Genomic DNA, 12184 nt, shown 5'->3' with positions numbered 1-12184 from the left:
AATGGGTTCGCATGGCTGATATCCTGAAAAAATAGTGACAATCAAATAAACCTAATTGGAGAGCTTATGACTGAACAAAAAGGTCATGTTCATTTGAGAATACAACACAAACAGACAAATTAGAGACAGATTCCCTTCCCCTCTTTATTGCAGGATTGTGATCTGTGATTAATCAACATCGACACTAGTTCATCTTGAATAATAGTTAAGTTAACAATGAAAACAAGTTTAAACTTAACTTCAAAGAATCAACACTATTTCAAATTATTTCAAAGTGTACAAGTAAGCTAACTCATCTGTAAAGGTTAGACATTTTAGTAACAAGTAGGCTATTATTACTAAAGCATAATTTCAGGTGAACAAAAAAAAGTTCATACCTGAGGTTGCCAACCTCACTCCAATGATCCCTGATCTACGGGGGTAGCAGACTTCTGTTCCAGCCCAGCAATAGCACACTTGATTATTAACTAATTAGGTTTGATACATTGAATCAGGTGTGTTAGTGCTGGGCTGGAACAGAAGCATGCACACCCAGCAGGGTTGGCCTGCTCCAGCTGTAATAGGTTTATACATTGTGTGTGACTTTTAATGTGCTAACATAGGTACACATATAATCCATGGTAAACAAGGATATACCCAATAAATTACTGGGAGGTTATACATATGGAGTGTGCGACTCTCTTTGTTTTGAACCTTATTCTAGCTCGGGGATTCGAACCAGCGACATTTGGGTTACTGGCCCAACGCTCTTAACCGTTAGGCTACCTGCCGCCCGACTTCAGTCTTCCAACATGGCGCCTGGTGCGGTTGCTAGGTGATTTGTGACGCGACTGCAAGCCCTCTATTATCTTGCCTTCAGTAGGCTTGTTGGGTCTTACCTGAGGTCACAGCGTGCACTTGGAGCTTCATTGTGGTGGCAGTTCCCCACATGTAGTAATGGAAGGTGAGGTTCAGACAGCCAGAGGAGCCGGTGGAGGTGAAGGGACTCCACAGCTCTACTTTCTCTCCAGGGACAGCATATAATGAGTCCATCAGCAGATAGCTGCCGACTATGGGAATAGAAGGACAGAATTAGACACAGAAAGCTAATAGTGCTAACATGATTTGAGCATTTTCACTGTCATATCGACCCAAACTGTACTGGGCTGGCTCATATATTTTCTTTTCATAGGGTCTTTTCCAGTACCATTCCAGCAACTATGGTGGATGTGTAACCAGGCCAGTCCAGTAGCCTACAGCATGTCTATGTTCTGCTCGGCTCAGTAGTGTGAAAATGATATAATACTGATACTCACAGCCTGGTTTGGAGAAATCATCATCAGGACCAGTCCCAGGGGTCTCAGTCCCTCCATTGAATTGCTCCCAGCCGAAGAGTTTAGGATTTGTAGGTGATTTGGCATCCCAGCTACACAGCTCATCAAAGGTGTCGAAGTCGCAACCAGTAAGACAGGCTGTGGAAATACATGGGATTGATCAAAACAGAAGTATAGACAAACAGAGAGAGAGAGGTATAAAGGTAAAGGGAGAAAGAGAGAAAGAAGGGAGACAGAGTAAAGAGGTATGTACCAGGACAAGCTCCCTCACTGATGACAATATTATCCAGGGCTGAGTCACATGAATCGCTGAACCCTCGCTGTGCCTCAAACACGATCTGTAAACAGAGTTAATATGATAATGTACAGCTAATATGAAGAATACAAACATGGACACTTGTGACCTGACTAATCTGAACTTTAGGTGAAACTTGTTAAAACTTGACACATAAACATTAGTGTCTAGGCAACCACTTTCCCTAAACCTTATAAAAAATATATATATACTGTTGCAGTTTTTGAACTATGCTCTTGGTCCATAAAGCCAGGCGAGATCAATCAATCCCAGATAAAGTATTTAAAATGATTTTATAATAGTATTTGAACCCAGGTCTGAACCCAGATCTGAACCAGCGACACCCACACCCACACAGACACACACACACACACACACACTCACGTTTAGGCTCTGTCCTGCTGGTTTGGCCACAGTAATGGAAGCTCCAAGCCAGGAGGGGCTCTGGATCCCTGTCTTCTCCCAGACTTTATCCTCTGAGCTGGGCCGCTTGGCCAGCACGCGCAGGTGGTTCTGGTTGTCTGAACCGTACATGTAGTAGTGGAACTGGACACAGATCTGGGTTGAGGTGGAGGAGAGAGCTGGGCTGAGGAGACGAGCCTTCTGCCCATTGGCCACGTTGTCACACTCATGGTAGATGTAGAAACCATCTGAAATAGAAAAGGAGAGAGAGAGGGAAAAGAGAGAAAGAGAGAGGGGTTTGGAGATGATGGAGAAGCATTGAACCACACTGTGGCTGTGTCTGAAAAGGCACCTTATTCCCTATATAGTCTACTATTTCTGACCAGAGCCAAGCGGTGCCATTTTGGACAAAGCCTCTTGTGTCTTCTCAGGACACACTTGTCTCGATAGTGACAACAAAGACAACAGAAACTGACTGGCATCCAGGCTACCATGACTCGTAGCATGACTCGTGGAACGTGGCATTCTATTTGATCTTGGACGGGCAATATGAGATATGACCACAGGTAGGTAGATCATCTCAAAGGAGCTCATTGTCTTTCCATTACATGGATAGAAGAGGGAACCAATCATTGAATGGTCTAATGTTTCAGGTGGGCGTTTTAAGGTGAAACACTACTCACTTCCATCAGGGTAGTCCCCAGGGGGTCCTGTTCCAGGTGTAGGGGTGGCACCTTTATGTCTTGTCCAATCACTGTTATCCATGCTGTCCTGCTGGAATTGACAGAACGGCGCACTTTCCTGGTTAAAGTCACAGGAGGTCAGGATGGCTGTGAAAGAGAGAGATGGAGGGAGGGATGAAGTGAGAGGGGTGGGAAAGAGGGAGAGTGAGATAAGGATGAAGAGAGGGGTGGGAAAGAGGGAGAGTGAGCAAGGCTCTGAAAGTTCTACTGTCTGTAGCACCCAAATCTCTGACATCATTGAACATTAAATAACAGCAAACACATGATCTCAACTGACATCACTGAATGTCAGTTACTGTAAAGAATTTGTGTCCGTTTATATAACCAATAAGGCAAATATCATGGATCAGTTGGCTGATCAAAGCAAATCGTCATAGCTAAATAACATTATACCATATTGGTTGTCATGTGTTGTAAAATGTAAATGTAAATGTCCTCACTGCTACAAAGTCAAGGTGACATTGCGCAACAAGTTGGCAACAGAACACTGACTACCGTATCAACAGTAATGCATTTGGAAACCATTATGGAACACTCAGGCCCTAAACTATTCACTTCATGGCCCCCTCCTGCGTTGTCTTGTAGGAAGGGTGTGTGTGTGTGCGCGCATGTTTAGTGATGTGTAAGCAGGTTGTGTAGTGATAAGCGTGTTGCGTTGTATAGGGGAGGAGATGTATAGGTATAGGAAGATAAGAGTAAAAGGAGGAAAGTCCATCACGTTCCCAACTACATAATGATGACTGAGACTGTGTGCCAAATGGCACCCTTTTCCCTATATAGTACACTACTTTTGACCAGAGCCCATGGTCCACTTTATAGGGAATAGGGTGCCATTTGGGACTCAGACTGGATCACATGGCTGGGTAATACTGACTGAGCCTCTGGTCTTGTATCTATTATGTGACCCACATGGGTGGGGTGCACATCTTTGTTCTAGCCCAACACTAAATCGCTGGACTCAACTAAACATCTAATAATCAAGCTCTTGATAGGTTGAATCAGCTGTGTTAATGTCTTGATAGGTTGAATCAGGTGTGTTAGTGGGATAGAACAACAATATGCCCCCGGGTGGGTCCCTGCTACTACTGTCACCTCATTAGTTAGGCAGAATGTGTGCAAGATTAAAACAAATTAGTATTTTTTATATGACAAACTTACCAGCATCTCTCACTGTTCTTTCATAGCTGTGTAAAAGAAACAAAAAACGAAATAAGAACAGGATATGAAAATGAAGAGGTAGGCCTAAGTGAATAGCAGTGTTGGGGAAGCTACTCTGAAAATATAGTTTACCAAGCAACCAATTACTTCACACTGGAAGAAGTTAAGCTACACTAAAGCACCTTTAAGAAAAATGTAGCTTACTTAACTGAAGTTAATTAGAAAAAGTAATTCACTACATCCAATCTATCATATCTAAATCTGAAATGTCATAGACTACAAATTGCAAGAACAAATCACTCTGAAGTCAGAATGTGTAATTTATCCTATTAAACACAAAACGTGAGAATTAGGCACACACAAGTGTTTAAAGTGAAAATGAGGCAGGTCTGATGCAGAAAAATAAAGGAAATTATTGCCTACTTCACCCATATTTTACCCTGCCAACAATAATGAGTCGTTAGGACGTCCCTGGGACATCACAAAATGGTCGCCTAAAGTCGTCAGGACATTGTGTCATGGTCCCCTGGAGATTTTGTCTAGTTCCCGGTTGCTACTGGGGAGGATCCCGAGGACGTTTTTAGGATGTTCTTGAGATGTTGTGTCATGGTCTCCTGGGGTTGTTGTCTAGTTCCCAGTTTGTCCCGGGGACGTCACCTGATGGTCGCAAAGAAATGTCCCCCCCCCAAAAAAAATAAAAAATCACACGCACCCTAGTTTCATTACACATCACACCTTGTTACTGTTTCCAAGCCCATCAAGGCCCTGATTGGTGAACCACTGATTCAGTCACAGCTCTTTCTCACACACAGTACTCTTAACATAGTGTTTGCAACTTACATATTTGACACACTTGATTACATTGTGTATGTTTATTCATACAGTAATTATTATTTAACATGTCCTCACCTGGGATTTGAACTCACAACATTCCAATTGTCCTGCTATGCTACCATGTCTGTATCCAGTGACTAATTTCACCTGTAGGCCTATTTCTACAATTTGTACTTCAAAGTAAATCTCAACTCTTGAAAATACACTGAAGCAAAACTTTTACATTTATCATAGTGATTCAGGAGTAACATTAAAACAGAATAATATGCCCTGCCAACATTAGACAACTATACTGAAAACCCAAACTGAAATTGCTGAAATAACTATATGAAATCAATGAGAGAATAGTCAGATAACTAAAATAGAAGTTCAGATGGCGCTCTTTTGCAAAGTGAGTTACAGTTCATTTAAGGAAATAAGTCAATTTAAATAAATTCACTAGGCCCTAATCTATGGATTTCACATGACTGGACACGCTACAGACAGAAGTTGGCAGATCGGCTGTATTGACTTAAGACGAATCCCAAGACGCTTGTGGGGGTCCGAGAGCAAACGCCACCGTGTACGTGAGAGTCTCATCTTTCCTTAAGAGGGGTCATAATAGTTTGTAGGCCAAACCGTTCGGACGCTACAGATGATTGAGTGAGAAGACCGATTTTTGGGATGTCTCATGGTATGACAAACACCGCTCTAGCTTTGCCACCTTTCACTGCAGATGCGAGAGTGCGACATCGGCGGATGCATCCAATGCAAAAAACATATTTCTAGCTTAAACTGGCTGATTTTGATAGGGACTTTTGTTTTATGCTAATTAGATGTACACAGGGCCGCGGAAATCGGCTCAAACTCCCATACCATTTCATTACTTTAGTTATAATGGTTTGGGACACCTGGGACCATCACAAGACAAAAACCTTCAGGGGACCATGACACAACTTCCCAAGAAAATTCTAAAAACATCCTCAGGGACATCACCAGGAACTAGACAAAACCTCCAGGGGACTAACGTCCCAAGAACATCCTAAAAACGTCCTTGGGACAAACCGGGAACTAGACAAAACCTCCAGGGGACCATGACACAGCGTCCCAATAATGTCCTAAAAACGTCCTTGGGACAAACCGGGAACTAGACAAACCTCCAGGGGACTATGACACAACGTCCTAAGGGGACTATAAAAAGGTCTCCGAAAGAACGTTCCCTTGGGACCATCATGCGATGTCCTAAGGACTAGTAAAATGAACGTCCGGAGAACGTCCTACAAAGGTCATAACATGGTCCTCAGTGACGTCCTGGGAACGTACAGGGAACTAGACAAAGGTCCCCCAGTGAAAGTACCCTTGGGACCATCACGCAACGTTCTCGTTCTCAGAAGGTCAGAGGGATAAAAAAAAAGTAGTGTGTAGTTACAGTAGTTAGCTGCACCACTAGATGGCAAAAAAAGTAATTCACTACTGAAAACACTACCAAGATTTGAATTTAGTTGAACTACCACCAAGCTACAGCAAAATGTAATTAAATTACTAGTTGAACTAAATGTAGTTCACTACTCCCCAACACTGGTGAATAGTGAGTTTCAGATGACATTTTCAATTTACATTTTAGTCATTTAGCAGATGCTCTTATCCAGAGCGACTTACAGTTAGTGCATTAGTGCAATGTAATCTACAGTTAGATTAATCATGAATAGAAAAGTTACTGAATATGATCTATCCTTATTCTATGTAAAGAATAAGAAATCATAGTATCAAATATACCAGCAGAGATTATCTTCTATCCTGTACAAGTAGAGTATAATTAATGAAATGCATCAATGCATCAAAAAGGGCGGCAGGTAGCTTAGTGGGTAAGAGCGTTGTGCCAGTAACCGAAAGGTCGCTGGTTCTAATCCCCGAGCCGATTAGGTGAAAAATCTGTCGGTGCCCTTGAGCAAGGCACTTAACCCTAATTGCTCCTGTAAGTCGCTCTGGATAAGAGCGTCTGCTAAATGACTAATTATATTATTATTATATTATTAAAAACAAGTGATTCCATACTGTTTTAAAATAATTCAGAATAACTTGAGAGGAAACAAGCCATTCACAGAAACTTGTGAGACACTAGTGATAAATTATTCAATCAACCAAAGTCACCGCTGTTTAAACCAGCTCCACCAGAACAGACTACAATACATTGTAGGGTACAGTCATAGCCATGTATTTAGAGAGTTGTGCCAACTTTTAGACTTCTGAATATTGTTCTAAATCTAGACATTCAGTTACATAGCATTGTTTAAATACACAGAGTGTACAAAACATTAAGAAAACCTTCCTAATATTGAGTTAATGTTTTGTACACTCAGTGTATTTCCTATGTAATGTTAATGGTGCACTAACATAGCTGTCATATAATGTTGTAGTGTCATGTAAATGCTTCATAAACCTCAATAGCCAAAATCCCTAAATACTTGGCTCTGGGTATAGTTCTGTACCCCCAAAAGCCTTATAAGCTACACTATATGTCCCTCAATGATGTCTTCACAATAAGCATCTACAAATCATCCAACTAAATTAAAATCCTTCAAAAACTTTGCTGGTAAAATGATCCAAACACTGTAACAGTGATGCCCGCATACTTATCAGTAAAATATTGATAATGTATAATAATGCCCAAATCAATTGAATACTGAACCAATTCATTCAAATTATGCAAATAGACGTCCACAACCATAGCACTTGTTTATGGATCAATATTAAAATCTCAGTCTTTCTGTTACTCACCCTTCTTCTGTGTTAGCCACTGCGCTGTACCCCCATATCAACAGCAGTAAAACAATCGTTGTTTTAAATTTACCCATGGCTAACATTAGAGTTAGCAGGCTAACCATTTAGTTAGCAGGGAGTGAGGCCGATCTGATGGATCAGGGTACTTTTATACATCTACAGGTGGAATGGAGAAGTTTAAAAAAAGAGGGGAGGAGAGAGGTGAAGAGAGAGAAGATGGAGGTGAAGAAGGGAGTGGGGTGTATTGGAAATGCTATGACTCATATCACCTTTATACTGGTGGGTGGAAGGTGAAGAGAGAGGGAGGAGGGAGGTAAAGAGAGAGAGGGTAAGGGAGTGGGGTGTATTAGTAATCACTAGCCTACGTCTCATGCTGTGTATTATCTTGCTTTGCACATTGCAAAACCACCAACCCAATGAGTGAATGAGTTACAGTGAGTGATATGGCATGGGTGTGTTCGACCTGTGTGTTTTGTCTGAAGACAGTGTACAGTTAGAATGGGTGGGGATGCTTCTCAGTTCTATCACTGTAAAGTTCAGAGAACCATAATAACGCACTTCACCTGTAAATGACCTGGATAGATGTATAAAAATGGGCATTGCATAACCTGCATTGGATGCATAATGATGTTTGGCTGTTATAGACGCGGGCACGGTGTGTGTGTGTGTGTGGTCTGAGGTTGGACCCTTCAGCCCTGGCCTTACGCTGGGATGGACACTGACAGGCAGACAAAGTATGGCGAGGGAACTATACAAATTAACATTTTGGGCCAATTTCCAGAACATGATTAAGCTTCAGCCTGGACTGGAGAATCTCCATTGAAAATGCTCTTTAGTCCACGACTAGGCTTTATCTGTGTCTGGGAAACCGCCCTATAGGCTATTGGACGTTAGGCCCAATGTTGTTTCATACAAGAATTAGATCTGTATTAAATTCAAATGAAGTGAAATTGAATAGTTGAATAAAAATGGTCCACATCTGCACTGTCAACTGCTGCTGACAACTACTTTCTTGCTGGCATACAATTATTTGGGGAACATTCAGATTTCCCACTTAGTGCTTTCCACCACGTAACATGAATAATACAATTACAAACAAATCAATCTTGGAAACATCTTATCCGTTGGCAGTAATACGTTTTCAGAAGGACTGCCAGAAAGGCTAGAGAGGTCCATCCACACTTGGACACGTTCCCAAGCATTAGTTTTGGAAATGCCGTTTGGAGTTTGGACTGGGAATCACTGCAGAGCAGTCCCACCCGGAGCGCTGATAAGAGGTTTTATAGGAGGTCGTAAAGAGGTGCTGGCCCATGAGTCTCACGCTCTCACTCTCTCTCCATCTTTCAATTCAATTAAATTCAAAGGGCTTTATTGGCATGGGAAACAATACGTCCGACATGGGTGAACGGAGGTTCGGTGGAGAGACGATCAGCAGGAAGGCTGGCCATCTTCTGTGCCTGAGGAAGACCACGAAGTCTCCGAAAGGTGACACACTGGTGGATGATGCTGTTCACGCACCTTTTACCGCCAACTATCCAAAGACCGGCTGTACGGATGGCCTCCTCTGTGAAAAGGTGTCTGTCACGAATGTCTGTGGAATGCGGTAGGCCAGAGTCAAGCGCAGGACACAGAATGAAATGAAAATCTACTTTACTGAATAGTAAAGAAATACAAGCAAAAAACCTCCACAACCAGGGAGGAGCAAACCCGCTCACAAAATGACACTCGTACAAGCAAATAAACACGCACACCACACAGTGGACGTGAACAGGTTAAATAGGGAAGACAAACTAACATAATAGGGAACAGGTGTGCAACAACAGACAACAATCAAATGAACATAGAAACCTATAACATAGAGCGGCAGCAGCTAGTACTCCGGTGACGACGAACGCCGAAGCCTGCCCGAGCCAGAAGGAAGGGCAGTCTCAGCAGAATCCGTGACAGTACCCCCCCCTGACGCGCGGCTCCAGCCGTGCGTCGACACCGGCCTCGGGGACGGCCAGGAGGACGCGGCGCGGGGCGAGTGGGATGATTCTGATGGAATTCTCTCAACAAGGAGGGATCGAGGATATCCCTCCTAGGAACCCAGCAACGCTCCTCCGGACCGTAACCCTTCCACTCCACAAGATACTGCAGGCCCCCCACCCGACGCCTCGAATCCAGGATGGAACGGACCGAGTACGCCGGTACCCCCTCGATGTCCAGTGGGGGAAGAGGAACCTTGCGTATCTCAGACTCCTGGAGTGGACCAGCTACCACCGGCCTGAGGAGAGACAGATGGAACGAGGGGTTAATACGATAATTAATAGGAAGCTGTAACCTATAACATACCTCGTTCAATCTCCTCAGGACTTTAAATGGGCCCACAAACCGCCTACCCAACTTCCGGCAGGGCAGGCGAAGGGGCAGGTTTCGGGTCGAGAGCCAGACCCGGTCCCCCGGTGCATACACCGGGGCTTCACTGCGGTAGCGGTCGGCGCTCGCCTTCTGATGCCTGATGGCCCGCTGCAGACGTTCATGTGCAGCGTCCAAGGTCTCCTGCGAGCGCCGAACCCACTCGTCCAATGCAGGTACCTCGATCTGGCTCTGATGCCACGGTACCAGGGCCGGCTGATAACCTAACACACACTGGAAAGGAGTGAGGTCAGTTGAGGAGTGGCGGTTGGAGTTTATAGCCATCTCTGCCCAGGGTAGGAAAACCAACCACTCCCCTCACCGGTCCTGGCAATACGACCTCAGAAACCTACCCACCTCCTGGTTAATTCTCCCACCTGCCCGTTACTCTCGGGTGAAAACCTGAGGTAAGGCTAACCGAGATCCCCAACCGTTCCATGAACGCCCTCCAAACCCTTGAGGTGAATTGGGAACCCCGATCAGACTCTATATCCTCAGGCACCCCGTAGTGCCGGAAGACGTGTGTAAAAAGGGCCTCGGCAGTTTGTAGGGCCGAAGGGAGTCCGGGCAGAGGAAGGAGGCGACAGGACTTAGAAAACCGATCCACAACGACCAGGATGGTTGTGTTCCCTCTTGAGGGAGGAAGATCAGTCATAAAATCCACCGATAGGTGGGACCACGGTCATTGTGGAATGGGTAGGGGTTGTAATTTCCCTTTAGGCAGGTGTCTCGGAGCCTTACACTGGGCGCACACCGAGCAGGAGGAAACATAAACCCTCACGTCCTTGGCTAAGGTGGGCCACCAATACTTCCCACTAAGACAGGTCACGGTCCGACCGATGCCAGGGTGACGTGTGAGCCCAATAGATCAAATGATCGCGGAGAGGGTTCGTTATGTAACGCCCGCTCGATGTCCGCGTCAACCTCCCACACCACCGGTGCCACCAGACACGACGCCGGAAGTATGGGAGTCGGCTCCACGGAACTCTCCTCTGTGTCATACAGTCGGGACAGAGCATCTGCCTTAGCAGAAAACAAAACGGGTTAGAAACATGGACCACCTTGCCTGGCGAGGGTTTAACCTCTTCGCCGCTTGGATGTACTCCAGATTGCGGTGGTCAGTCAAAATGAGAAAAGGGTGTTTAGCCCCCTCAAGCCAATGTCTCCACGCTTTCAGGGCTTTGACCACCGCCAACAACTCCCGGTCCCCCACATCATAGTTGCGCTCCGCCGGGCTGAGCTTCTTCGAAAAGAAAGCACAGGGGCGGAGCTTGGGTGGTGTGCCCGTGCGCTGAGAAAGTACAGCGCCTATCCCAGCCTCGGATGCGTCCACCTCAACTGTGAAGTCCTAGGAGGGATCCGGATGAGCCAGCACTGGAGCCGAGGTAAACAGGTCCATTAGGCGACTAAAAGCCCTGTCCGCCTCAGCTGACCACCGCAGACGCACCGGTCCCCCCTTCAGCAACAAGATAATGGGAGCCGCTACCTGACCAAAGCCCCGGATAAACCTCCGGTAGTAGTTGGCAAACCCCAAGAATCGCTGCACCTCCTTTACCGTGGTTGGAGTCGCCCAATTACGCACGGCCGAAATGCGGTCACTCTCCATCCTCACCCCAGACGCGGACATGTGCTACCCTAAGAAGGAGATGGACTCCTGAAAGAACAGGCATTTCTCTGCCTTAGCATACAGGTCATGCTCCAACAGTCTTCCAAGCACTTTACGCACCAGGGACACATGCTCGGCCCTTGTAGTGGAGTATATAAGTATGTCATCAATATACACCACTACCCCTTGTCTGTGCAGGTCCCTGAAAATCTCATCCACAAATGATTGGAAGACTGATGGAGCATTCATTAACCCGTATGTCATGACAAGATACTCACAATGTCCAGAGGTGGTACTAAAGGCCGTCTTCCACTCATCTCCCTCCCGGATACGCACTAGGTTGTACGCACTCCTGAGATCCAATTTTGTGAAGAAGCGTGCCCCGTGCAATGATTCCGTCATACTAGCTATCAGGGGTAATGGATAGCTGTACTTGATGGTAATCTGATTTAAGCCACGGTAATCAATGCACGGGCGTAAACCACCATCCTTCTTCTTCACAAAAAATAAACTTGAGGAGACAGGTGAAGTGGTTGGCCGAATGTATCCCTGTCTCAGAGACTCGGTGACATATGTCTCCATAGCCTCCCTCTCCTCCTGAGACAAAGGATACATGTGACTCCGGGGAAGTGCAGTTCCTACCTGGAGATTTATCGCGCAATCCCCCGGACGATGG

General features: G+C 45.3%; 1 protein-coding gene across 1 annotated transcript in view; it reads right to left on the bottom strand.

Moving 5' to 3' along the window:
* zanl (zonadhesin, like) overlaps positions 1–7609 on the bottom strand; it is a gene marked incomplete at its 5' end in the record, with an annotated part of 39810 nt that extends 32201 nt beyond the window's left edge. The window contains 7 exons of the mRNA XM_084165801.1: positions 879–1049; positions 1296–1451; positions 1567–1651; positions 1993–2258; positions 2694–2840; positions 3912–3937; positions 7503–7609. Coding sequence (XP_084021927.1) covers positions 879–1049; positions 1296–1451; positions 1567–1651; positions 1993–2258; positions 2694–2840; positions 3912–3937; positions 7503–7609 — 958 coding nt within the window. The remainder of the gene's footprint in view (positions 1–878; positions 1050–1295; positions 1452–1566; positions 1652–1992; positions 2259–2693; positions 2841–3911; positions 3938–7502) is intronic.
* Between the last annotated feature and the right edge of the window lie 4575 nt (positions 7610–12184).

This window comes from Coregonus lavaretus (assembly GCF_964263955.1).
Source record: "Coregonus lavaretus genome assembly, chromosome: 7".
NCBI lineage: Eukaryota > Metazoa > Chordata > Actinopteri > Salmoniformes > Salmonidae > Coregonus > Coregonus lavaretus.
The sequence above is the reverse complement of the archived record's forward strand: the minus strand, read 5'-3'. Positions and strand labels throughout refer to the sequence as shown.